The 25,024-nt window shown below is 52.5% G+C and overlaps 7 protein-coding genes across 7 annotated transcripts; 3 read left to right on the top strand and 4 right to left on the bottom strand.

Annotated features, from left to right (window-relative positions):
• The first annotated feature begins 4 nt into the window (after positions 1-4).
• On the top strand, positions 5-2,485 carry HMPREF1120_07612 (uncharacterized protein). Its single transcript, XM_009161840.1, has 2 exons — positions 5-823; positions 873-2,485. The coding sequence occupies exons 1-2, from the start codon at positions 109-111 to the stop codon at positions 1,760-1,762; spliced, it is 1,605 nt and encodes a 534-aa protein (XP_009160088.1). The 5' UTR covers positions 5-108; the 3' UTR covers positions 1,763-2,485.
• A 215-nt stretch (positions 2,486-2,700) lies between these two features.
• Positions 2,701-6,925, top strand: HMPREF1120_07611 (AMP deaminase). The gene is made up of 2 exons (XM_009161839.1): positions 2,701-4,707; positions 4,783-6,925. Exons 1-2 carry the CDS (start codon positions 2,941-2,943, stop codon positions 6,454-6,456), a joined length of 3,441 nt encoding a protein of 1,146 aa, XP_009160087.1. The 5' UTR covers positions 2,701-2,940; the 3' UTR covers positions 6,457-6,925.
• HMPREF1120_07610 (MFS transporter, SP family, general alpha glucoside:H+ symporter) lies at positions 6,921-8,729 on the bottom strand (the record flags this gene model as incomplete). Its single annotated transcript, XM_009161838.1, has 2 exons — positions 6,921-8,386; positions 8,450-8,729. 2 exons carry the CDS (start codon positions 8,727-8,729, stop codon positions 6,921-6,923), a joined length of 1,746 nt encoding a protein of 581 aa, XP_009160086.1.
• A 2,201-nt stretch (positions 8,730-10,930) lies between these two features.
• On the bottom strand, positions 10,931-12,103 carry HMPREF1120_07609 (uncharacterized protein; the record flags this gene model as incomplete). The annotated part of the gene is made up of 1 exon (XM_009161837.1): positions 10,931-12,103. One exon carries the CDS (start codon positions 12,101-12,103, stop codon positions 10,931-10,933), a length of 1,173 nt encoding a protein of 390 aa, XP_009160085.1.
• Positions 12,104-12,999: 896 nt separating this feature from the next.
• On the top strand, positions 13,000-16,990 carry HMPREF1120_07608 (uncharacterized protein). Its single transcript, XM_009161836.1, has one exon. The coding sequence runs from the start codon at positions 14,539-14,541 to the stop codon at positions 14,983-14,985; it is 447 nt and encodes a 148-aa protein (XP_009160084.1). The 5' UTR covers positions 13,000-14,538; the 3' UTR covers positions 14,986-16,990.
• Positions 16,991-17,752: 762 nt separating this feature from the next.
• HMPREF1120_07607 (uncharacterized protein) lies at positions 17,753-19,945 on the bottom strand (the record flags this gene model as incomplete). The annotated part of the gene is made up of 1 exon (XM_009161835.1): positions 17,753-19,945. The coding sequence occupies one exon, from the start codon at positions 19,943-19,945 to the stop codon at positions 17,753-17,755; it is 2,193 nt and encodes a 730-aa protein (XP_009160083.1).
• Positions 19,946-22,027: 2,082 nt separating this feature from the next.
• On the bottom strand, positions 22,028-24,738 carry HMPREF1120_07606 (uncharacterized protein; the record flags this gene model as incomplete). The annotated part of the gene is made up of 4 exons (XM_009161834.1): positions 22,028-23,537; positions 23,590-23,953; positions 24,020-24,167; positions 24,223-24,738. The coding sequence occupies 4 exons, from the start codon at positions 24,736-24,738 to the stop codon at positions 22,028-22,030; spliced, it is 2,538 nt and encodes an 845-aa protein (XP_009160082.1).
• Between the last annotated feature and the right edge of the window lie 286 nt (positions 24,739-25,024).

Genomic DNA, 25,024 nt, shown 5'->3' with positions numbered 1-25,024 from the left:
TCTACTATAGTACCCGCAGTACATTGTAGTGGGCTCCTGAAAGATTGGATTGTACTTGGTCGTGTAGCAGTACCGCGTCCTTTTGGTGGCCCTGGGAAATTACTTCAAATGACACATTTCGTTGACAGCGGACGACACGCGCAGTTTGCTTCAAACTCCAGCAGGATCAATGCAGTGAGTGATCGGTCTACAACTAGCCACCGGGGAAGAATTACGAGACAACTGCCATTGCAGCATCATGAGCCCTCGAAATCAACATATATCATGGTGGCCGGCTCCAGGTCGTCGTTGAGGCGTCCTTCGTTACGAGGTCACAAGTCAACCAGGTCCAGCAGTCCGCCAAACATCGACACGCCCCCTCTGCTCCCACCCTCTGGTGATAGTGGGAATGCACACCGATCCAAACGCGTCCGGACCTCTACCGTGTCATCTGGACAACAACATGATCTGAAAAGGCGCCGTTTATCGAGCCACAAGAACGAAGTACAGGCACTACGGATCCCGTTGCGCAGTCGAGGGGTGTTACCTAATGTCGGCACACCAGCTTCGGGGGCCGCCCCGAACGCATCGCTGCCGCAACTCGCCATAAACACATCCCCCGCCACCAAACCGCTGGACTCGCCGAGCGACAAACCACAGTATGACCAGATCAGAATCATTGAAGAAAGGGCCAAGGCCGCCATTAGAGATGGGCCGGCGTCTACACCGCAGGCAGAAAGGCGGAAACTGCGGTCTGAGGATGGCGGCTCTCGCGCCAAAACAGAGCTCGCACAGTACTTCCCGGACTTTGAGGAGATGCTCAGTTTGAAGCCTCCAGACCCTGGTGCGTTCAACGTTGTTTGTCGTTAAAATTCATGACTGACGTTGCATAGAAGCCTTGACAGTGCAAACGAAAATCATCCTCGTCGATGATACTCCGGATTTCGTGCCAAAGCCTCCCAGGGCTGATCCCTTCGGCGCGAATAAGCCTTTGTATAATACCCAAATCATTGAACTTAAACCTCCTGACCGCCCAACACCAGCCGGGGCCCCTGACCCTCTAGGTGAAGAGGTGTATTCGAAGATACACTCCAAGGCTGAGAGGCATGAGAAGCAGATGAAGAACAGCGACAGGGAAAGAGCTCAACACGAAAAGTATCAGTTGGAGAAATTGTTGGACGATCTACGTGGTCCGGACTGGCTGAAGACCCTAGGGATCAGCGGGGTCACCGACACGGAGAAAAGACGGTATGAACCGAAGCGGTTGCTGTTCATACGAGAAACACAAGCTCTGATTGACAAATTCAAACGATGGAAAGAGGAAGAGAAACGCAGAAAGCTTGAAAAAGAGCAGGCACTTCTAGAAGAAGCTATGGAAGAGGAAGAAGAAGAGGACGACACTGCTGAGTCGTCTTTTGACGAGCGGCAGAGCGTTGAGAGTGAGACCACGCAGGCTCCTGACTCTAGCGAACTTGATGCCCTTGCAGCACTACAACTAATCGAGGAAGCAAAGAGTGCCACCAAAAGAAAGAAGGCTTCTGCGCCCGCAGCGGCGCCAGCACCGCCTCCGCCGAAGCCGTTCGTCTCTTTCTTTGCCAAAAGGCATCTGCGGGATGCCGCGGTCTCTGGCCGTCAAAGAGGTCGTACTATATTGGCCTTTGGACAGCCTGTCCCTGAATTCGTCGAGAAGGACTTTGAGCTGCCGGATGACATCCTCACTGAAGAGGCTATCAGAGCAGTTCAACGGTCTCGGCGACGGTCTCGGCGTGGGGTTGACGATTGATGGAGGTGGAGCAGGTGCCATATTTTGTTTGTCTTCCATCCTTGTTTGATATATGGCAATGGTTGTGTTTAGGAGTGCTTGTATGGCATGGTGTCTATGGAACTTACTCTCTCTGGGGAATAGGCTGCCGCGTGCTGAGGTGCTCAAAAGGGTTCTACGGTACGTGGAGGCGTTGCTGAAGCAAATATGGATCTCCTGCTCGCAGGAAGCGGTGGACAACAAAAAGATTGTTGTTCAGACAAGTGGAGGAAAGCATAGGGTTATCGGGTGGGAAGGCCACTTATCCGCGCATGGAACAGGCCGGGATGTACCGTATGAGATATAGATTCATACATTGTCAGCATCGCTTACCTGAATAGCTTCTCTGGAGGTTGGTAAGAGCAGGAGAGGGCGGTTCGTTTTGACTATTGGAAGATGCAGTAGACGTCTCACATCCATGGTGATATGTGGGATTCAGTCTCAAGCGCAGCGTGCCCGAAAGACTTCTCCGTCTAGTTGCGAGCTGGTATCTTGTCTGCGGTGAGATAGACGTGCTTCTGGGGCCACAAGTCGGATAGGAGTGTTGCGCGCATACCTCATACATGTATACAACAGTCCATGCACTATGGAGTATCCCGACTGTCCCAAATAGGCAATCCACATTCTTATCCAGCGACTTCCGGCCAAATGATTGGTCTTTGCCGAGGATGCGGGATGCGTGCGCGAATGTCAAGTCTGCGCTCGATGGAGCGAATCTACACCACATTATCCCTTGCAGTATTGAGTGCCAGGCCTGAAGTCATAAGGAGGCAGACTGCAGTGGCTTGACCATTGATAAAGTGTTATCTACCGTATCTTTCGCGTGTTGGCCCCTTGTCGTCACCCTACGTCGTTCCTGATAGTGCCAAGAGATTTCAGCAGCGACATGCAGTGAACTTCAACTTTGCAATGCAACGTCAGGTTCACTGATCTCAACTTGAACCGCATCAACAAAGTATTGTCATCGAACAGGTACTAGGTCGAGTTTTCAGCCTGCTGTTGCGCTAGCTTTTCACGTCGAGTCGAGTGTTATTATCAACGAGATTTGCAGCCAGAACCGACTTCACTTCCCTCCGCAGGATTCCTGACCACAAGGCCGGCTGTCTGCATAGATCAGCCGGGCCAGTCCGTGTCCGTCTCTGTTCCGGTCGGCGGGGGTCATGGACAGCCGCAACGCTGCACTACCTACGACGCAGAATGGTGTGACGGTCGACTCGGACGACGAGGATGACGTCTATGACTGGAAATCGCGGATGTCGGGGTTGCGGGAGGAGCCAGAGCCAGGTGATGAGCAGACTGGGTCCGGCAAACCACTCGCCAGGCAGCGTCCTGAAAACGGCGACGGCGACGACCACAATGCAAATACTCCAGCCACCGGTGACACCCACTCCTCGGATGAACTCCAGGATGATGACCAGGTCCGTCACCCGTTCTATCACTATGCGACCGAGAAGCGTGACACGTACGTCGATGCCAAACTCATCTATCAGCGACATCGTCTGGAATCAAAATCGGAAAAGGACTTGCAAAGCCCCACGATGCTGGGCAGATCGCTGACCATGCCCCCTTCGCTTGAGGGAGACATGTCATTGCATCGGACTTCCAGCATCGCGTCGAGGCAGAGCCAAGTTGGAAACGGGCAACAGCAGCAGTCAGGCTTTTCTAAACAGTCTGACCTGCCCAGTCTACAGACCCAGATGGGGAACGCCGTTCAACAAGGACAACAGTCTCCATCTCTTGCTGCAGATGCTGCGGCTCGGAGCCATCAGCTTCATCCTCGTCTGCCCCACGAGTTCAAAGACCCGTTGCTGGCTCATGAAGGTGTCCATGGTGCAGGAGCGGGCATGGGTCTTGGTAGCGGACCTGGAGGGATGGCAGCCACTGATGAGAGTATCGTTAGTGAAGTGCGCGCTATTTGTGAGAAGATCAAGACCTTGCTGGATCTTCGACAGAAGTATATCAGAGTGTCGCTGCAGTGCCCTGGCGTGAACCCCAAGGACGAGGAGACCTGGGAAATATATCCTCCTCCTCCAAACCCTGTGTGGAATGAGCAGAAGGCGCGGGAGCCGCAGCAGGACTATATTCCTCCCAACAGCACATCAAGCAGCCTGTACATGGCTGATACACGGGCTCATGCTCAGGGCACCGGCGGCACGGGAACGAACACCGATCAGGCAGACCAGGATCGTGGTCCCGCATCGCCCAGCAGTGCGAAAAAGGCCCGGAAGCCCGGTCAAGCAATCGGCGAAGATTTCGACCTCAACGAGTGCTACATCCCCCCAAAGGATTACAATGTGCGGTATGAAATGGACGAGGGAAGTGTATATCAAGTATATGATGAACATGGGCAGGGTTTGGTAGCGGTGCCGACGCTGCGAGACTATTACATCGCCCTTGACACAATTCTTGATCTGGCCTCTGATGGACCAGCCAAGAGCTTTGCATATCGTCGCCTACAGTATCTCGAAGGGCGGTATAACCTGTACACGCTGTTGAATGAATACCAAGAAGTGGCGGATACCAAGAAAGTGCCCCATCGAGACTTTTACAATGTGCGGAAAGTCGACACGCACGTGCACCATTCAGCATGCATGAACCAGAAACATCTGTTGCGGTTCATCAAGAGCAAGATGAAGAAATGCCCTGACGAAGTGGTCATCGACCGCGACGGAAAACAGTTGACATTGCGGGAAGTCTTTGAAAGCATCAACCTCACGGCATACGACTTGAGTATTGATACTCTGGATATGCATGCCCATACGGACTCGTTCCATCGATTCGACAAGTTCAATCTGAAATACAACCCGATCGGCCAGTCACGGCTTCGCGAGATATTCCTCAAGACGGACAACTTCATCAAAGGTCGGTATCTGGCGGAGATTACGCGCGAGGTCATTTCCGACTTGGAGTCGAGCAAGTATCAAATGGTAAGCAAGTTACATGACCCCTTGAACAAACAGTTTTTTGGGTTACGTTTACGAAGTGCTGATTATGTCTTGCAGGTCGAATGGCGAATCAGTATATACGGACGAGACATCAACGAATGGGACAAGCTGGCCGCATGGGTGGTAGACAACAAGCTTTTCTCCCACAACGTGCGATGGCTCATCCAGATCCCACGACTCTACGCACTCTACAAATCGATGAAGACGATGGAAAACTTCGAAGCACTGATCAAGAACATCTTCCAGCCACTATTCGAAGTCACACAGGACCCATCAACCAACCCTAAACTACACGTCTTTCTGCAACGAGTCATCGGCTTCGACAGCGTCGACGACGAAAGCAAAGTGGAACGCCGACTGTACCGCAAATTCCCAGCCCCTAAGGAATGGAACACCAAACAAAACCCACCATACGGGTACTGGATTTACTACTTGTTCGCCAACATGACATCCCTAAACGCATGGCGCAAAAGGAGAGGCTTCAACACATTCTTGCTTCGACCTCACTGTGGCGAGGCAGGCGACACGGATCATCTTGCAGCAGCATTTCTATGCTGTCACAGCATCGCGCACGGCATCATGCTCCGCAAAGTCCCGCTGATCCAGTACGTTTTCTACCTGGAGCAGATCGGAGTCGCCATGTCACCGTTGTCCAACAACGCGCTGTTTTTGACATACGACCGCAACCCGTTCATCAGTTACTTCAAAAAGGGCCTGAACGTGTCCCTGTCGACCGACGACCCGCTGCAATTCGCGTTCACCAAAGAGCCCCTGATCGAAGAGTATTCGGTCGCCGCGCAGATTTACAAGTTGAGCAATGTCGAAATGTGCGAGTTGGCCAAACATTCCGTCGACCAATGCGGCTTTGAATTGACGTTGAAACAACGCTGGTTGGGCAAATATTGTTATTTGCCGGGTGTGTTGGGTAATGATGTGGCGAAATGTAATGTCCCCGATGTGAGGGAGGCGTTTCGCCATGAAACTCTGAAGGCGGAACATGCTTTTGTCGCAAAATATACGAACGATTATACCCATTTCGCGCGCTGTACGCCGAATCTGCCGGATCCGAGCGACCAGAATACGCCGCTTGAAGAGGCTTATAGGGGCCTCGAGTCGCCGAGACAGTACTTTGCTGCAACGGCTGGGATGGGGATTGGTGATGGTACTGGCAGTGTCGAATCGTCAGCGTCAATTGCTCCCGCCCAATCTGCTAGGTTGCCTTTGCATTTGAGGTCGAGTGCGTCGATGTCTATGCCTACTACTCCTGGGGCAGCGAGTGCAGGTGCAGGAGCAGGTGCAGGAGGGGGCGACCGCAGCAGCGCGACAAATGTCAATAATGCTGGCGGTGGTGGCAGTGGTATCGGTATAAGCGGCATAAGCACATCGACATCTCCCACCCGCTCCCGAACCATGTCCGGCGTTTTCGCCACCCACTCTTCCTCGCAGCACTATTATCATCCCGACGCACATATCTCAGGCCAAGAACCGCGTGCGTTCCCTGGTGTCGTGCACCAGCGTGAACGGAGACGAAGTCTACGAGTCAGTTCGAGTCATTCGGATATGATGAATGCTGCTGGGGGAGCGACCGCCGGAGCCGGACAGGATACAGGTGGCAGTGACTTGGGCATGAGCAGGAGTATGAGTTCAAGTCAACATTTTGAACCGGCGCTGGCGAAGCTGAAGGTCAGAGAGGACGAGGAGATTCAAGCGAAGACGGAGTTGTCGGATTGAACGGCAGAGAGACGAGGAAAATCAACCAAGGGCGGAGCGGAGCGGAGCTATCGGATTGAATGCATGCCAAAAAGCTATTGGTATAGACTGGATTGGATGATGGTTGTGATAGTGGTGGCAGTAATGGCCAAGATGATGGATGGCCATTGTTGGATGAGGGGCATAGTCGTGTGGTTGATATCCAACTTGAGCAACGGGGTCAACTGGTGTCCCGTCGGTTTTTGGTTTGGTACCTATATCCTATCCTGGCAGTAGGTAGTAGTACCAAGGTATGTACAAGAAAATGAAAAACGAAAACCTCTTGATCAATAACTTTCGTCGGGTCGAGTGTGAATTGTGGAGTACTATACTGTTTGTTATATACCCTATCTTCCTCGTGAACATATAGAACCCGGCAAGTCTAGTCGTGGCATAATAAACACAGCTGCCGCTGTATCCATTCAAGCAGAGTCAATCCAGCACAACTAAGCCAACCCAGTCCCTTGACCATGCGACAAACTCCCCCTCTTCTCCTGATAATGCTTGATCGTCCCCGTCCCCTCGACAGTTTCATGGACCGTAACCTCATCAAAGACATCGACGGACGTAGTCGCAAACTTGCGTGCACTCACGCCCCTCTCAAAGAGCAAATCCAACTCTGCAAAACTGCGGCCCGCCGGCTCCGGCAGGCGGAAATAAGTATAAATAATACAACAGAAACAAATCGCACCCCAGAAGAAACCCGCATAGTTGCGCCAATTCCACTCTCCGGGATTCAACATGTAGGGGGTCAGCACCGAACAAATAATGCCCACGACATTATACAAGTTCCTCCCCAGGACGACCGTCTTGATCTGCAAACGACGAGTCGACAACTCCGCAACAAGCGAATAACACACCGTCCCGACGGTAAGTTGATAAAACAGGGCCCAAATCAACATCATGGATCCCGTCGCGAGACTGGCCTCTTTGCGATGCGATTCCGGCACAAGGCCCAAAAAGCCCATGATGAACAACATGGTGCACAGACCACACAGACCGTAAAGATATAACGACCGGCGTCCCACGCCCCAAGTCATGAGGAACCACGCCCCAAAGACACCGGCCATATTGATTCCATATTGACCCAGGGCAAAGTCGTATGCTTTGCTTTCCTCGAGGCCCGCTTGTTCGAGGAAATATGTCGAATACCCCGAGAACGAGTTTCCGGACAAGTTCTGAATCGCCCAGACCATACATACTATTTCGGTCCGCCTCAGATCCGTGCCCTTGAAACAGTCGAGGTAGGATGCACCAGCTGTGATTTTTTCCTCGAGGGCAGTCGTATGCACCATCATGGCGATGGTTTCGTCGGCGTCGAAATCGGTTTCGCGGTTCAATGAAGTCAAGCGTAACAACGATTTCTTCGCTTCAGCTAGTCGTCCCTTACGGACGAGCCACCATGGTGATTCGGGCGCGAGTAGGACGCCGATGAGTAGCGGGACAGGCCACATCCATTGCAGGGCGTATGGGATGCGGTACGACCATTGATCTTGTCTGTGGAGCATGGATTTGATCACGCCGATGCCCACGACTTGGCCTAGGCCCCAACAGAAATTGACGTATGTGGTTAGATACCCGCGGAGAGCGACGGGGCATACTTCGCTGGCGTAGGTGATTGTTAATGTCTGGAACACGCCCCAGGGGATTCCGCAGAGGATTTCGGCGATTTCCAACGAGACGACTGTTTGAGCGGTGAAGAAGACGGCGGTCAAAATGATGATGAGGGTTAGGCAGGTCATGACGGTGTAGCGGTAGCCGAAGCGTTCGGATATGTAGCCGTTGATGAAGAGGCCGATGATCTCGCCTACGTTGGCGCCGTTGCTGAGTCCCGCTTGCCAGGGGGCGGTGATTTGGTACGTGCCGTCGGGAAGCTGTTCGCCGTATTTCCGGCGGAATTGGGGGAATGCGTCTGAGAGACATTTGTTAGATGGGAATGGGGAGGAGAAGAGAGGTGAAGAGAGGCTAAACCTACAGAAATTGCTCAACAAACAAAGATCATACCCCTCCATGCAGATGCAGGTTGAGATCAAGACACTCCACCCCACGGCTTTTGGGTATAATTTGATACCCTGCCACAAGGTCATCTTGTGTTCCTTCTCGGTTGCTCTTTGGGCATTGTGAACGACTTCGTCGACGGCCTTGGACGACGTGTCTAGGTGGTCCTTGGCTGGGAAATGGAGTGGGTTGTCTGGTGTGCCGCGCGAGGGATACGGCTCGATGATGTTGTCTTCGACTTCGGCCTTTTCGGACATGATGGCGACGTTCAAGTCCTCAAGTTTTCACCTTGTACTTGGTAGTGGGTCAACTTCAAGGTGAAAAGTCAATGCCAAGCGATGGCTGCGAACGCTACTTGAAATAAAGCCGCAATATCTGATCGAATTGACCAGACCACAGGACAATCCCCAGAGACGACAGGATGTAAAGTTGATTGAGGTCGAAGTAAGAAGGACAGGACAATCCCAGACCCGTCTGTCGGTCGGGGCAGATCAGCTGATCTTTATATTCTTGAATCCAGTTCCCACAACCTCGCGAGTCCGGGGAGAGTTCTGACTTACGATTGGCGACTTGGCTAACAGTATCCTTCGATTTCGAGCCGGTGCGGTTCTTGAACCCCACGACGGGACTGACTCTGGGGTCAAGTCAAATTGGCGTGGTTTGGTCTGGGGGAGGTTGGGTCAGGTTTGAAGCCAGTGCGAAAGAATTTCCAATCTTGAGAAAAGAGAGGAGAGGCATATGGGGGCCTCGCACAAACGTGTCACGCGCCCGGGCCCATCTCCACAACAGAGGCGACGGTAACGCGGCAGAGGGCGCGATGCAAGCCCGTCCACGAGAGCCTCCTTTTTTCTTGCGGTGAGCCAATCGCGCTGGGCTGTCATTGCGAGAAAGGCAACGTGTGGATCGCTTGTTCTCGACCGAGGAAGATGGGGATACTGTAGGATCGCTAAAAGGTACATTGTACACATTTTCAAGTTGTGCGTGCGTCAGCTGTAGTAACGGCGGCGGTAGCGGTGACTAGTGTGGGCTGAGGTGGTATCGGGTATTTCGACAGGAGGTCCATGGATACTACTACTAGCTGTACCTAGGTAGTATAGGTGCGGTAGTGGGAGATAGGTCTGCGGAGAACGCTGCAATCGATGGGATTTCGACAGTGAGTTGTACACTGTATGTCGTGGTACTGTTATGTAGTATATAGAAGAGTGATAAGAGCCAGCCTGATGCAAAAGGTGAAGAGAAGTCATATCAAACGTATGATTAAGCCTGCGCCATGCTTTCATAAACTTCGCACAGTGTTCTTGATCAGTCTTCGATTTGCTTGTCTTTCTGTCCCGCCGCCGATTGCCGACAAACACGAGACAACCAGGGCCACTCTTTATTGCTGACACGGCTGGCATTTCTTTACCGCCTGGCTTGGACCACGATCACTGCTTTTGCTAAATAATAAAATTGGAAAAGGGCGATATTTCATTAATTCCCCGATCCGAACCGCTGACAATTCCCTCTTCCTCGTTTCCACTTCCCACACCGTACGAGGCGAAGCTGCGGATCCGATTTGGCTCGAGTATGTCGGATGTGCAGCGTTTCTAGCAACAATGGCATTTCTTCTCCACGGCCTTTGGTTTCCTTGGAACTTTGGCGCCATCACGCCGCGACGAATTGCCAATAATGTCGCGAGGACTCTTTGCCTGGCTGCCGAGGTTCATCTTCTTTGTGAAATTCGAAAAAGGTCCTTCCTTCATGACCAAAGTACAATGTACACTGTAGTATTGGTCGACAGGATCCCGCGGGCGCCGAGGCTGTAATGCCGCAAGACCACGCGGCGTTGACATTGTCTTTCTCCTAGTGGAAGACCACCATGGCTAGCTCTACTGTGGCATTTTCCCCACGGTTGTCGAGGTTCATCAGATTGAACAATTATGTCTCCGCCTTGCGTCGATCAATCGACTGATCTACATACAGTAGTACATACCGACAGACCGAGGAAAAGAGAATCTGGACGCGATACCCCAATATGAGTTGGGAAGACTCCAAGGCGCGTTATAATGGCAGGGGAAATGAGAACCAAGGTCGGCTCATGGACGCGGCAGAAATTATATTATATGAGGAGGGCGTAGTTGAGCGATGCTTCTGTGCATCAAGATTTTGCCGTTTGGACTGTCCTTCGTTCCGACTGTTCTCCAATATTGCAAACAGAAATGACATTGGATCTGTCCGCACATATGTGATCCAAAAAAAAACACATCTCCCACACCAGACTTGAAGTACAGTACTAGGAATCCGAACAATTGACGCTAGGTTTTCCCAACCAAATGACACCAATTTTGAAACCTGTCCGCCACGCTTGCTGGGCGTGATTCCGTTCCGAGATAGAAGAATCCAAGATCCATCCAACGTTAGACAAACGCTTTGAATGATAAACCAACCTGGTGTCAAACTCGTGTCGACCAAATCAAGGTCAGGATTTTCCCATGACTTCGATGCCTGTGCCGACTTGAACCACCGGCCTGCCGGCCAACGTACTACTGGCCTTCCTCTTCTCTGGACCCCTTGATCTCCTATCCGTCGTCTCCTCAGGAAGACGCATGTCAATAGGACTCAGCGGACTCTCGAGGACGACCGAATCAAACCGATTGTGACGACACAGATTCTGCGCTTCACGCTGCAACATGGCAGCATCGACTTTCAAATTAAAGTCGGTCAAATAACAAAACGTGATTTCGAGTCTCCCAAGCTCGGTCTCAGACACACCTCCGACTTTGCTGACGCGGGCGTGCGGCCACGACAGGTCCTCGAGGGCCTTCATGGCGACACGCAGACAGGCCAACAGCAAACGATGCACGTTGCGTGGGGTGACGGGGAGGATCTTGTCCTGCACGGCCAGACGGGTGATGTACAGCGACGAAGCAAGGTACACGGCCGTCGAGGTCGGACAGTACTTGTGCATGCGCATGAGGTAGTCTTCGATCGAGATGGGCGGTGGACGTTTCGAGTAGAATTTCCGTGCAAGTGCGCCGTGTTGCATGTATAACGGCTGCGCGTGCGCGCCAATGACCACCTGGTCCGCTGCCAGTAATGTGGGCTCGTGGGCATGCGCCTCGGGCGAGCCGATGTGTGTGTTCACAAATGATACTCCGTCAATGTGTTCGGGTTGATGGCGGTGGAATCCTCCTGTATTATGGGAAAGTGAACCTGATGTCGTCGTGCCCGGCACGCGCAGCACGATATTCTCTTTTTGTGGTGTTGTTGTCGTCGTCACCGTTGTGGATTCGCGCAGTTTGGAAGCCCCCGGAGCTGGGGCTGGCGAAGTGCCCCGGCTTTGTACTGGAGGCGTCGGAGGCACGTTGCCCGTCAACTGAACCAGATTGTCAATGCTCCTGCAGAGCAGTTTCAAGGCCGCCACCGCATCCAGATGGAATATGTCCACCGTCTCCGGGGTGAGGCCTTCGAGGCCTTCGAGAGATGGACTTTTAATCGACGGTGGGAAGATGCCCTTGTCGTTCTCGGGCTCTGGCGGCGCCGGCAGTTTCGGCGTACCATTAGATGCAGATGTAGATGTAGTTGTGGCTTGGACTCCTTGCTCTGCTTGACCGTGCTCTTGACTTTGCTCCTGACCCTGGGGCGTCCCCATGATGTCCTGTAGTGATATTAAGGCTGTGTCTGTTCCTGTTGGCGTATCGTATTTGTTTTTATATTTCAATTATACCCCGCCCAAAATCTTTTCGTTGTCTTTATATCAACCTTTCTCGATCAAGCACGGCGTGGAGAGGGCAAGGATCGATTGGGCGTGTGGTGGCTGGCCGGACGGCTGCCACATGGTCGAGCGCGCGTATGAGCGTGCGCGCGGGCGGCAGCACAGAGGAATGAATATACTCCTTGCCAGGAGGAGACAGTCGGCTGTACTCAGAGTCAAAGCCTGTCGTCTCTTTCTTTCCTCCTCTTTGCCTCCCCTCGACAGCCCACTCGAATGGGAAGGGCGCAGTCGGTTAGCTGTTAAAGCTATGTACCAAGTCTGACTGGCGCAAAAGTTGAAGTTCTGGATCGGACCAGGATCAGCGAGGACTGGCGGACCCTGGAAAGATCTGACGCAATGCGGTGGAGAGCTGAGTAGGTCGTCGGGGCGCGTGGATGACGGCAACAGGAGGAGGACGACGAACTCGAACACTGTACAGTGATAGTAGGAGTAATAATAAGAAGGAGTCGAGGCTGACTGACGTTGTCCACCAAACAGGAATCGGGTTGTCAGGCGTTGCTGATAGTAGTCGTATTGCTGTTGCAGTGTCGTTATAACAAAGGGATTTGTGGAAAAGCCGCTGATCAATGAACTGATTTACCGGCCGATCAATCCTCAGGCTGCCTGGATTCAATTTTTTATCTTTCGGCACTGCTTTGGCCGTTGCGAGGACAGTGCGTCAGAAAGATATGTAGTTGTAGTGGTAGCGAGCGTCGTAGCGTAGAGATATCAATGGTAGCCAATTTCAATATTATTCGGGTGTCCACATCACAAACAGAACGAAGAGTTATTCAACCGAGGTTGAGGAGCACAACTTGAGTCGATTCCCATGGAGTCCTCACTTCCAGCCTCACTCGCCTCTGTTGTACAATTGGAATTCGAGGCTGCAATGGGCGTGAAATGCTGTAGTGAGGCGTGAAGTTACCTGGTCCTGGGGATCTACATTCTGGTTTTGGGTATATACAGTAGCGTGGTAGCTATAGACCTAGCAGTGTTTGAAAGGTCAGCAGGGTCACGCGCGCCGTCAAATTGAATCGAGTCGCCCACTTTCAACTTCGAAGCGTGGTCTGGCCAGAAGTTGAACCTTGGGCAAACCTCCCCGCTATACGGTACCTGGGTACTTTTACCACCCCTCACCCTCTTCGACTATGACCAGGATCAATATAAATCTCATCTCATCCAAGTACTAGTACCGCACTACACGGTACTACTGGCTCTGTACCGAGATTCGAACTGATCGTCCTTGTTCAACCGCTCCACTCGACTGTTGATCCTAGCCAAGGCGAATCCTGCCAAAGGTAAGGTCCTGGAGGTGTATTGGTACCTACTAGATAACTACAATAGCTACATCGAGGTGGCACAACATGATCAAGTTGCATTCCTTCTTTCTCGTGCGACCGCCTTCCTCTCAGGACAACGTTCTCATATAACCCACCATCAACATCCCTGTTGAACAGAGCGGATGGCTCTCCTGCCATACTTGTTCACTTTGTGTGGCGTGTGGTAATGACAGACGAGAGTTTGCCTCAACGTGCAACAGGCTCCAAAAAGACCTATAATTAAGTCAAGTCAGGTTCGTCGGCTCATACCTATGTTTTTGAGCCCAAATATCCCGCAGTTCAAACAACTTGAACTCCCGACATAACCATGAAATCAAACTCCATGGCGCCATGTCCTTGCCTTGCTTTGCAGCTTTGTCATCTCCACAATACCCCGTCTATTCTTGTTCTTGTTCTTTTTGTTTTTGTTTTTATTCTTTTTCCTCGCCGCTGTTATGTTTCTCTCATGCATCCTCCTCGGCTGTGTTAGAGAACCGGGAAATATTACCAAAATCCACGGCCACGGCCCCTATTCCTGTCTCTGTCTCTGTCATCATCAACGATGACAACGCTCCGTCGGCGGGGACGTGTCTCCCCACCAATGGGACGTCGTGGATCATGATCATGCAACTCAGGATGCGCGAGTCGATAGTCCTTACGGGCATGATCCAATGCATCCATTGCTGAGGGACGGGCACCGGGGCCCGTGATGGTCAATGGAGGATGGAGGACAGGATAGGAAGGCTGGACGACAACAACGTCACCGCGGTCACGAGGGCGTCTCACTGGTCCCCTTAGACGGTCTTGCTCCTCCAGCATGAGTCGCCTCTCAACTTCAAGAAGGTCTCGCTCACGGCGTTCGAGTGATCTTTGACGCCTTTCACGGGCCATCTCGGCTTTGAGTCTCCTGGCTTCCTCTTCGGCCGCCGCGGCTAGTCTCTCGGCTTCACGCCGTTCTCTCCGCTCTCTTTCCAAATCGTCAATTAGTTGACCTACTTCGGGCTCCGGTCGACGATGTTGGTACTGGGGTCGAGCAGGTCCGCCTGCCGCCATCGGCGGGTCCGCGACATGGTGTTTCCCGCTATTACGCCGTCCTCGGGACGGCGGTCTCTCCACATGAGGATGTGCGTCTGGATCGTCATGGATGACTCGGACTTTGCGGATCCGGGGCGACCTCTCTTCAACAATGTGATCAATGGGGTCATCATTGTGATGTTTCGGCTTTGGCGGCAGCTTCGGTGGCAGTGGGGTATAGACCTCATTCTGCAGGTGTGGAGACATGGTATAATACGGTCCTCTTGGGGGAGGAGGAGGAAGTGGTGGTGGTGGAGGAGATGGAGATGGGGATGGTGCCCGAGCACGACGGCCCGAACGACGACTCCGGACAGGAGATTCTTCGATGATTTCAACCTTTGGCTTTCGAATGCGAACCAGATTGAAAAGCTTTGCTCCGATTGTTAACTGAGTTCATTTCGGTGATATTGGTCGGACTAGACGGTAGGTACGCACCTGGGGCCTTCTTTCGATGATAACCGGGTCCGGTGAAGACTGACGACGTCGATGGAACATTCAATCAATGAAGGGAGGCTTTGCTGGATCGGAATGGATGACCAAGATGGCAAGCTGCTAACCATATAATGTGAAGGGGTTGGATCACAACGAAACGATGAAGTTCGAAGTCGTGTCAAGCGGCAACAAAGGCGGGGCCGTGCCTTATATAGTCCACGGGTGACCTGGGAAGAGGTATGGCTAGATGTTCTTCGGGAACTTATATTCAAGTCGGCAAGAATGAGTCAACAAGAAGTTCCGACTGAAAGATAAAAGAATGAAACCCATGGCGAGCGGCGCAGGATTCATCCTTTGTCGGCCGGGGGTCTCATCATCAAGGCTGTGTGGTTCCGGTCCGCTGATTTCTTTGCTGGTGCTGGTTTTGTCCCGTCACCCAGCCGGCCTCGACCCCATTAATCAGACGGGCGCGGCGGCGGTGTGTTGTATTGTGTTCTGAGCAACGGTGTGTTGACTTCAGTCACGGGTATCAGACAAGAAACAGATTGGTACAAATGGTGATTGGACCGACCTTTGTACCCGGATGCAAGGGCAGTTGTGGAAGAGAGGGGAGGGATCTCTTCTTTTCGAGTCCATGCACGGCTGAGAGATGCAGAATAAAACGCGCTCACAATGGTTCAATCGGGCTGAGCCGCCCGTGGACGTCATTCGTCTAGATCTAAGCAAGCGACCCATTCTCTGTACTATTGGTCTGCCTGATCAGGCAGCCAGGTGATTTGGGCCTCCTGGACCCATGCAAGGCTGGCCGGTTGCGAAGCTCGAACCGGGGAAGTGGACAGCAATTCGTCTATTAGAAAAGATTGCCGGCAGGCCCGTCGGGGGTTTCCGACGACTGAGCCTCGAACGGGGGTTTAGATCAGGGATCATCTCACGTGCCCACGCATGCATGATCCGGAAGCGTGGGTGGATGTTGGAAGGGAGGTGTGGAAACGGGAATCAGACAGGGCGCTTTACATTACCTCGACCTCCTGACAGTCATCGTCATCCAAATACAGGAACGAGTGCTTAACAATTGTACCAGACAGAATCGAAACCAGAATACCAACGGTTGGCGATTCCGGCAAGCGGCTCGGTTGACCAATTCCAATAGATACCAGGTTCCCGGTAGTCGGCGGGCTGGCCGTCATATGGTCAACCAGCCAGCCAGCCAGTCAGTCTCTGGCACTGATACTCACACCCATTCCAGTGCAATGACGGGAAACAGCGAGTGGAAAGCCAGCTGTTGCACAATCACGGTGATAACTGCAAGCGTTCATTATGTAAGACAGTGGAGCGAGCGAGTGAGCAGACACACTCTGGCATCCCCTTAGGGTGTGCCCCCTGGCTCGGGTGCCTAGGTGGTTCTCAACTGTATCCTTGTCGAGGGTACCAGGTTGGTAGCAGTTCGTAGATGACTCTGCCGAAGGGGTGGTCGGCGGTCGGTGGTCGATGAAAGGAATTGGGCACTACAGCACTGTGCCATGCTCTGCTCTGCCAGCTGGAGGTGGTATGGAAGGGAGATGGGGCCAAAGAACAGGCTGTCAGGATCAAATTGATCCCAGGTTCATCCCGCTCGAACTGTCCCTTGTCGAGCTGATGGTGAGATGACAATGACGCTGCTGCTCAGGCTGATACTGATAAAGGTGGCTTGTGGCTGTGCACGCTATAAAATGCTGCTGACTTGAAAGGGGAATGCTTTGTTTCTTTCGAGGTACACCGGTTCAAGTTCCTTCCCGTTGCCTTTCTTCCAGTTGCCTTTTTTGTTCCCCTGTTCAAGTTTCCCAGGCAAGAGCTGTGGCTGTGGCGCGGTTCTTGGATCCCTGCTGTCAAGTTGCTGGGCAAGGCAACGTTGACTGACTGACCCCAACTTGAACTTCAACTCTCACAGTCATCAGATTTGAATGTAGGTATATTGCCTTCTGCCTGTCGACCTGGCTGCTCGATACCTAGCTAGTACCTAGAAGGCAAGTAGAAGGATAGCAGTACCAGCTGACGTCTCTGCACCTTCAAATTTCAATCTCAGATATATACCTAGACGTCAACACAGAAACTCAAAGGCTGTCATGCGGTGGGAGTCAAACTTCATTCTAATCATTCATCACTCATCGTTAGACTGGATACGTTGCGTCAACGCCATAGACACTGTATATGTATATGTATGATAAATGTGCCCATGGGCCAACAGGAAAAGTTGGTATGCATATGAATAATATATGAATACCCTCGGACAAACTGTCCGTATATCTGGTCTCGAGTCTCTTCGCTTCACTCGGGTTCACTCTGCGTGGTGTCGCCTCGAGTAGGCTGACATGTTCCGCCACGCCCCTCAAAATCAATTCCTCCCTGGACCATGATCCACTTCCGGGGCCAAAAGTCATTGTAAATTCTGTAAGATATCATGGATGACAAGGTTGAAGATGACACTCTTCCAACCTCCTCCTTGACACTGGTATGATGCTTCTTCGTCTCCGCTCCAACAAGTCCAATGAATCTTGCTGGGAGTAGGCCGCAAGATGAATCTGGACGATAAGCATGCTGGTTCGACCAGCGTAACAAGGGCCCAACAACCAACCCGATGGCAATCCAAAGAGCACCAGGCAGCAATAGAGTAGCCGCGTGGACTGTAGAGGACAGCGTTTTGACTGTTCGTGGCTTGCAATAACGAACAAAATCAGGGCCACGCTTAAAATCCCCAGCTTCCTTTTCTGGCACGGGCACCCCAATCATCATTTGCGCTGATCACAACGGGTCCCATGGACTCGTGCAAGAAATTGGGACTCTGTCGAGCCCACTCTCGGACATATAACCTCAAGGCTTCCCACCGCTTGCACTTGCCGACCACTTCACTTTCATGACAGCCGTCACCCTCGGGCGCCCCAACATAACCCTTTGCATCGGCCAGGTTGTCGTCCCTCCTCAGCTCTTCGACGGGGATCCGGCTGATCTTGCTCAATTCTTCGTCGAACATGTGAGCAAGACTGGGATATCCGAGACTCAGGTAATTGTAGATCTGCGTGATGACGCGCGGGGGGAACTCTTCATCGATCTGTTTTTCCAACTGCAACTTCTTGTCGATCGTGCTGGTGAACCCATCATCACCGTCAGTGCTGCGGGGAGGCGTAAGAGGGAGGAAATTCATGCCCGAGTACCGCTGCTGCCTTCCGGCCGGCGTCTGTCTGCCCCGGCCGGGCGTCATGGAGTCGAAGGGGTTGTTTCTTTCCATCACGGGGCTCAGGGGAGCCGGCGTTTGGATCCCAGTTCTCAGTCCATCCATTTGATGATTGACCGGCTGCCACATTCCGACTTTACACATTCCCATCCACAGACCGCCATCGGCGTTGTTTTCAGGTCGTTTATGTGAGTGCCACAATTGCACATTATCTTGGTCCATGGACTCGTCGCCGCTGTTTTCCGTGCGCGGTCTCGGTGGCTGGTCAGGATCACAACGTGTCATTTTGGGCGAAATGGTGAAGGGAAAGACTAGGCTACCTCCCAGCATGGGCGGAGATGCTGCCTTCATCATGCGAGCCAATTCCGAATCCTCTTCGGCAGCTCTGGCCTTTTTGGCTTGGTTGGCCCCCTTGGCTTCAAGGGCATGACGGCTTGCCAGCGCAGCAGCACTAAATCGACTTTGACCGGCTGTGTCTGCCTTCAACTCATTTTTGGCTGATTCGAGCTGCTCGTGGTGTCTTTGCATGCTCCGCATTTCCAGGTGCAATTCCGCAGCCGATGACCGTCGGAATACTTGTACATCGACGCCCTGCTCGCCTTGGAACATGGGTACGGCTAGCGACCCGGCTTCCTCTTCCTCCTCCTGGGTGAAGGCAAAATGGTCGACAGGTTCGTATGGTCTCTCATTGATATATGCGGCCATGGCCTGCTCTTGTAGCTCTTTCTCGCTTACTGTTTCGGCGGCCAACCGAAGCACGTAATCGGTATAGCTAGATTCTATAGGAGGACGACTGGTTTCTTGTCTGTTTTCTGTCGACACTGACGACGAGGGAGATTCACTTAGCGATGGTGCCGAGGAGGTTTCATCTTCGGTGGTTGACTCGATCATAGGCAGGTCAGGAACAACAAACGAATGCTGCCGAGAGGTGTCCGGCCGTCTGCGAGCGAGCGCAGCCGCCGAGAACCGTGATTCTTCAAGCCCAGTGGCTGGGTCGATTCTCGGTGTCGCGTCCGAGTCTGGACGTGGTGATGCTGGACGCGGTGACGACGGCCGGCGAGGAGGTACAGGAGCTTTGCTTTCGGCTGTGGATGGGTGGACACGTCTGTATGAACCTTTGGCTGTCTCGATCAGCTCCGGCGAGAACTTGCGTGGTCCACTAGACGCTCTGCTAGACGCGGTCGACCCTGCGGACTTGGAGAGGTCCTCCGGGTTCTCCTGCTCGGTGTTCCGCCTCCTCCTGGTCGTGGTCTCGATAGGTTCGGGGAGGAATTTCCGCCGAGGGCGTGGAGGCTGGTTTTCTTCGGTTCCTTGCAGCTTCTTGTCTTTACTACTGATTGTGGTGGTTTCAACCGGTTCAGGAGCAAACTTTCGACGAGGCTTAGAAGATGATCCGTCGGCGGGATTGTCCTTATCCTTGCTGCTCCTCGTACTCGTCTCGACCGGTTCCGGGGCAAAGCGTCTCCTTGAAGTACGTGTACTTGTTTCCACTGGCTCCGGTGCGAAGCGTCGGGGGATGGTCGTGACGGGGCCGTTGGAAAGGCTGTTATCGGCAGAGGAGGTAGATGTAGCTAAAGAATTACTCTCGGTAGACTCTTTTTGTATATCAGAACTTTCGATATGCTCCACCGCCTTCTTCCTAGAACTCCTGGTACTCTCCTCTACCGGTTGTGGGAGGAACCGTCGGGGTTTCGTTTGGACAGGCATCGGACCGGTTGTGGTATTCGAGGCCTGTCCTTCGCTGGACGAGGGGCTGTGGGACGTGGTATACGCGGATGTTGAACTTCGGATCGTAGTTTCAAGAGGCTCAGGGACGAACCGCTGGCGCGGAGGCGGGGAAGTCGACATCAAGACGGCCTGAAGTCTTGGTGGTCATTCATGCCATAGTTTCGTTTCCCCCCTACGGATCCCGTAGCTTTTCTGGTTGGCCCAAGAGCACGCGAGCAAGGATGTCAAGGCCTAATGGAGAGATCGCAGAACGCAGAATGCGGGGAGTTGGGATGTTGTGGGAGAGATCTCGGGAGAGAACGGAGGGCGCGACGGAGGACGGTGTGGAGGAGTTGGTGAAAGGAGGTTTGGTATTATTCGAGGATGGAAGAGAAGACAAGCCACGGGTATTGGAAAAGAAAGTTTTGTGACAACAAGATGACAACTAGCAGGAGTACCCTTGAGAGATTTCAGACGGTTCAACAGACGGACGCACGGGACATGAAGGACGCGAGTGAGTGTGGGATTTGTTGTGTGACAGGAACGAGGCCACAGCCAAAGAGGCGAGGCCAGAGATTGAATGCAGGTAATGATGGACCAAAATGATAGATGAATGACGAGGGAGCAAGCAGCAAATGGGATCGGGGCCAGAAATGTGGGAGGGGGATACGAGGTACGTCCAGGCTGGACTCAAGCACTTTAGCTGGCGCCGTTGACGCCCAGAGCGGGAGGCTTAGGGGCCTCTAGGTACCCATCGGTCCTGATAGGCGCTGATGGGCCCCCGAGAATGGGGAATCCCACCGTCAACCCAGTCAATCAGCCCGCTTTCTTCATCCAGCGGTCAGTCGAGAACTTGGACCAACTGGCCCGATCTGCATCGTCGATTGATATTTTGCTGACGTGCAATGGCAATGAATGGCGAAGGCATTATTTCCTGCATGTTTGATCCAACAAGGTCAGATCGATTGGCACGGGGCAATCCGGAAGGCCACTTCGTTTCTTTTCGGGCGGGCTGCTCAACAACTAAATGCTGTTTAAATCTGGAGTCGGTGGCACTACTGCTTGGGGTTCTGATGCTGGAGTGGTACAAGTGTAGATCTCGGACGCGGTGCAAGGCCATGCGTTTCGTTCAGATCCAGAGGGCGGTCTGGCCGCCATCGACAATATTTGCAGGTAAGTTTTACATCCTCCAGTTTCAAGTTCATCTTGACTTGCGGTCCTCTTGACGAGGCGCTTCAGGACAGAGACAAATGATATCGGTCTGAGCCATTCAGGTGCAGCTTGACTACTAGCACAATCCAACAAACCCTCGTCGAGATACGACAGAAGGATAGAACTTTCATCTACCTGCTGCTGCTGGCGGCAGTGGAGCCAACCCCAGATACAATATAGTACACAGCTATTTCATTTCAACTCCTGTATCTTTCTTCCTTCAGCTTATCTCCAGGTCGTAGTCAAAGACAACCACAGATGTGCACCATGTCGTCGGTGGCGGTCACCGCTCCTAAAATTAATATTTGGACTTTCAACCAACCAACCAGACCGCTATATTTTACCCTGTTTCATTTCCGTCAATCATCAGTCAAATATCAATCTATCACTCGTAGATATCAACCAATGCGCTCTCAACACAGCACGAACGGCACGACACGATGCTCACACTCCCCTTCGTCCACATGCACGTGCATGAAGCGCGATAATGACTTTCCGACTTTCCCCGAAATATACTAATGTACAGTGCAGTGGTACACTTGTAGACATCAGTGGTTGACATGTGCGTGATACGCTGTTCCTCCACTACTTGTACGGCAAGAGAGGCAAGGTGCAAAACACCATGGCTGCAGGTGTACGCGGCTCGTGGCATGGAAGTACTTAGGTTCGCCAAAACATAAACCCGGATCCAACTACATGTACACTGCAGGCAGAGAATCCATTAGTCATTCAAGTCGCTCACTACAATCATCTACAATGGTAGAGTACATACCTGGTTCAAGGTACTAGTACTTACGGGAGTATCTTCCTTCCCTTCGTCTTCACACTCCCTCCCCAGAAAACCTTGGTCATCATTGTTCAATCGAAACCTTACCGTCTCCCCGAAGTTCTCGTCTTCAAGGTTGCCTTTTTGGACAGAGTACGCCTGACCCCGTTCGGAACAGGACCCTTTCCAGCAGCTGCGTTGGCGGTACCATTACCATTTACAACAGCGCCAGCACCACCCTCATTCTCCAAATCATCCTTATCCTCATCCTGCCAGAACAAACGATCCAAAACCTCATTCCCAAACCTGAACCTAGCATCCCCAACAGTCCAGCCATCCCGAACAGCGAGACGCTCCACCAGACTTCGCCATTCGGCGATTTCGTCTCTGAAGCCACCGTTGCGAGATGACTCTGACCTTAGCAGTTGTTCCCACTGCCGTCCCCTAACAGTATGCCCGTACCATTCTTTCGCCCAGTGTGGACGTACGGGGACCAAATCGCCATTTGCGTCTCTGTAGTTGGACCATTTGTCCAACACGGTCTGAGCGTATGGTTTCCAGATGTCGGCAGCGTCGTGAAGAGTCAGGATTTCGATCGAACAGGTCCCCAAGGTGTGGCCGCGCTGCGGGGCCAATGTGACCTCTGACGACGACATGATTCGCATTTCGAGCGGCATGCGTTGCGGAGCCTCGTAGATGGCATTGTAGCATGCGATGATGGCGTCCCACCAGGCGCGCTGGACGAGGGATAAATCAACTTGTGTAAGTCTGTCAGTTGTCGTGGTATGAGATTCAGTGGTAGTTTGAGCGTCATTATAGCCCTGGCCCTTCAGAGTAGCGTTACCGTTCATCGCTGCAGTGCCATTGACAATGGGAGTCATGGGAGTCAAAGTTGAAGGCTGCTTTCTCGGTTGAAGTGGAAACTCGACTTCCAGGTCCCTAACTCTTATGTTCTGGACGCCTCTCTGGAAATGAAGAGCATCCGGTAACCTAGCCTTAATCTTCTTGCCGTTCGGTCCAATATCATCTAAATTCTTCATGGCAAGCCACGTCAACAATTTCGTCTGCGTCGCCGGCAGGAACTCTGTGGTATCGAGCAGAGTATCAGCATTCTGGGCAATGTTCATCATAATGGTCCCCAACACCTGCAGTATTGTTTTCGCGTCGCTTGGATAAGTCACGGCGTTTGACAAGTCAGAAGTCTTGTGCCAGCTGTTCACCCACACTTCGCTGGAATAGGGAAACCAGAACCATTCTGCATAGTCCGTCGTCAGGGCACGTGTCTCAAAGTCCCGTTGGATCTGGGCTTTTCGTTCCGCGCTTAATGGCTGCCGCGGTCGAAGAGGGGCAGGAATGTCCGCGTCAGGCATATCTGGTGGCGGAGGGATGGCTTCTATCACTGGGATTTTGCGCGGCTCCAGCAGCGCACACGACATTGGATCGCACTCTAGAACGAGATGCGTCACCACTCCGATCAACCCGAAACACCCGGCTGCTGCATGCAGAATGTCAGGCGTAGACAGGTCGACCCTGCCTAGTTTCCCGTTGGCATCCACATACTCGATACATCGAACGAGATCAGAAAGCGTGGGGTTGTTTATTCCTGCTCCGTGGCTTGATAAATGTTAGCCCACAGCCCGGTTGCCAAAAAGAACAGTAAACTTACCATATGGTCGCGTTGGCTCCACCCATAGTGATCTCAACCTCGATAATGTTCATAGGCAACGTGACATTGCCCGTGTCGATACACCAGCGTCGAAATTGCTCGTTGGTAGTTGACGTCCCCACACGGACGTACTTCTTGCCATCGGATAGTTTGGGTCCTTTCACATAGTTGTGGTCAACGACGAGAATCGAGTTCAGATCTTTTGCGCGAGGCTCGAAGATGTCTCCAGGTAACGAGGTGAAATTCGGGAGGACACTGGCATCCACAAGTCCAAGAGATGAGATCAGAATGTCACCTTTACTTTTGGTTTTTGCATCCTTCGAGTTGGCGTTTGACCGTCCAAAGACCGGGGACCACGAATGACCTAAAAGCAAACAAAGAGGTCAACTAGGATCTATCTGCCTTTGTTGGTTAGGAGCAGTGCACTTACGGAAGCCCGCGACCCGGACACCCATTTTATGCTTTTTGGCATATCGCACAATGTCGACAACATCTCGGGCTGTACTCGGCACGCAGGTGTAGGTCGGTGTGGTGGTCACTGTGCGGCCCCAATTTTGAAACTCGAGGTCCTTGAAGGACTATATCAAAGACTCAGTAAATATAAACCTTCCTGGCTTCCTGACCAACACTCACCGGCACATAGAGGAACCGGGTCGGGAACTTCAAAGCAGGCACCAATTTCGCAATGAATGCACGAATCCGTGACGGGATGCTCGTCGGTAGTGCGGCGAGTAAAGCAGTATGCTCTTCGAGCACGTTGCGCTCGCCTGGAATTATACTGGAGAGTTTGCGGTTCTTGCGAAAAGTGCCCAATTTCTTCGGGAGATTCTGCATCGTGTAAGGACGATACTTTTCTGCCGCCTCCTGGGCGTTGAGTTTCCCGTCGACGAAATCATTGAAGATGTTTTGTAGTCCTTCGTCATAGTCTCCGATGATTCTCTCATATGTAAAGTCTTGATCGGACACTTTGAAGACTCGCAGAAAGCGGCGCACAAATTGCTCTTCGTCCACCTGGGTGTCTGGATCGAACCAATCGTCAATGAGTTCGACGAATCCAGGCAGTTTCTTGCTATCGATGTTCTTCTTCAGTCCTAGAATGCAATCAGTGACGGATGTGGGTCCGTCATATGGGCCTTGAGAGGTGGCCATCGTGAATAACGAATTCTACGGTAATATCTGGAGAAATGATATGGACTTAAAAAGGGACAGAACATCCGCCGTTATCTTGAAGCACTCACTCTTACGCGCGGCGGGTCACTGGGAGCAAGTGTCCGCATTTGCCTCACCTGAAAAGGCAGCAGCGCCCTGCCTTAGGTTCCGAATGAGCGGTGATGCAGATGCAGATCCAGCTGCGCCTTGGGGGCGGTCCATGTCGGTCGCATTGTGATGCTGATGCCAATGCCAGCGAGCGGCCTGAAAGCGAGCTGCAGTAGCC

Source organism: Exophiala dermatitidis (genome assembly GCF_000230625.1).
Source record: "Exophiala dermatitidis NIH/UT8656 unplaced genomic scaffold supercont1.6, whole genome shotgun sequence".
In the NCBI taxonomy this organism is placed as follows: Eukaryota; Fungi; Ascomycota; class Eurotiomycetes; order Chaetothyriales; family Herpotrichiellaceae; genus Exophiala; species Exophiala dermatitidis.
The sequence above is the reverse complement of the archived record's forward strand: the minus strand, read 5'-3'. Positions and strand labels throughout refer to the sequence as shown.

Bases quoted from the DNA above. Each gene is read 5' to 3' on its own strand.
- HMPREF1120_07611 (XM_009161839.1), top strand. From the start codon at position 2,941: ATGGACAGCCGCAACGCTGCACTACCTACGACGCAGAATGGTGTGACG. The intron at 4,708-4,782 runs GTAAGCAAGTTA...TATGTCTTGCAG, and splicing joins AGTCGAGCAAGTATCAAATG to GTCGAATGGCGAATCAGTAT.
- HMPREF1120_07608 (XM_009161836.1), top strand. From the start codon at position 14,539: ATGTTGGTACTGGGGTCGAGCAGGTCCGCCTGCCGCCATCGGCGGGTC.
- HMPREF1120_07612 (XM_009161840.1), top strand. From the start codon at position 109: ATGACACATTTCGTTGACAGCGGACGACACGCGCAGTTTGCTTCAAAC. The intron at 824-872 runs GTGCGTTCAACG...GACGTTGCATAG, and splicing joins TTTGAAGCCTCCAGACCCTG to AAGCCTTGACAGTGCAAACG.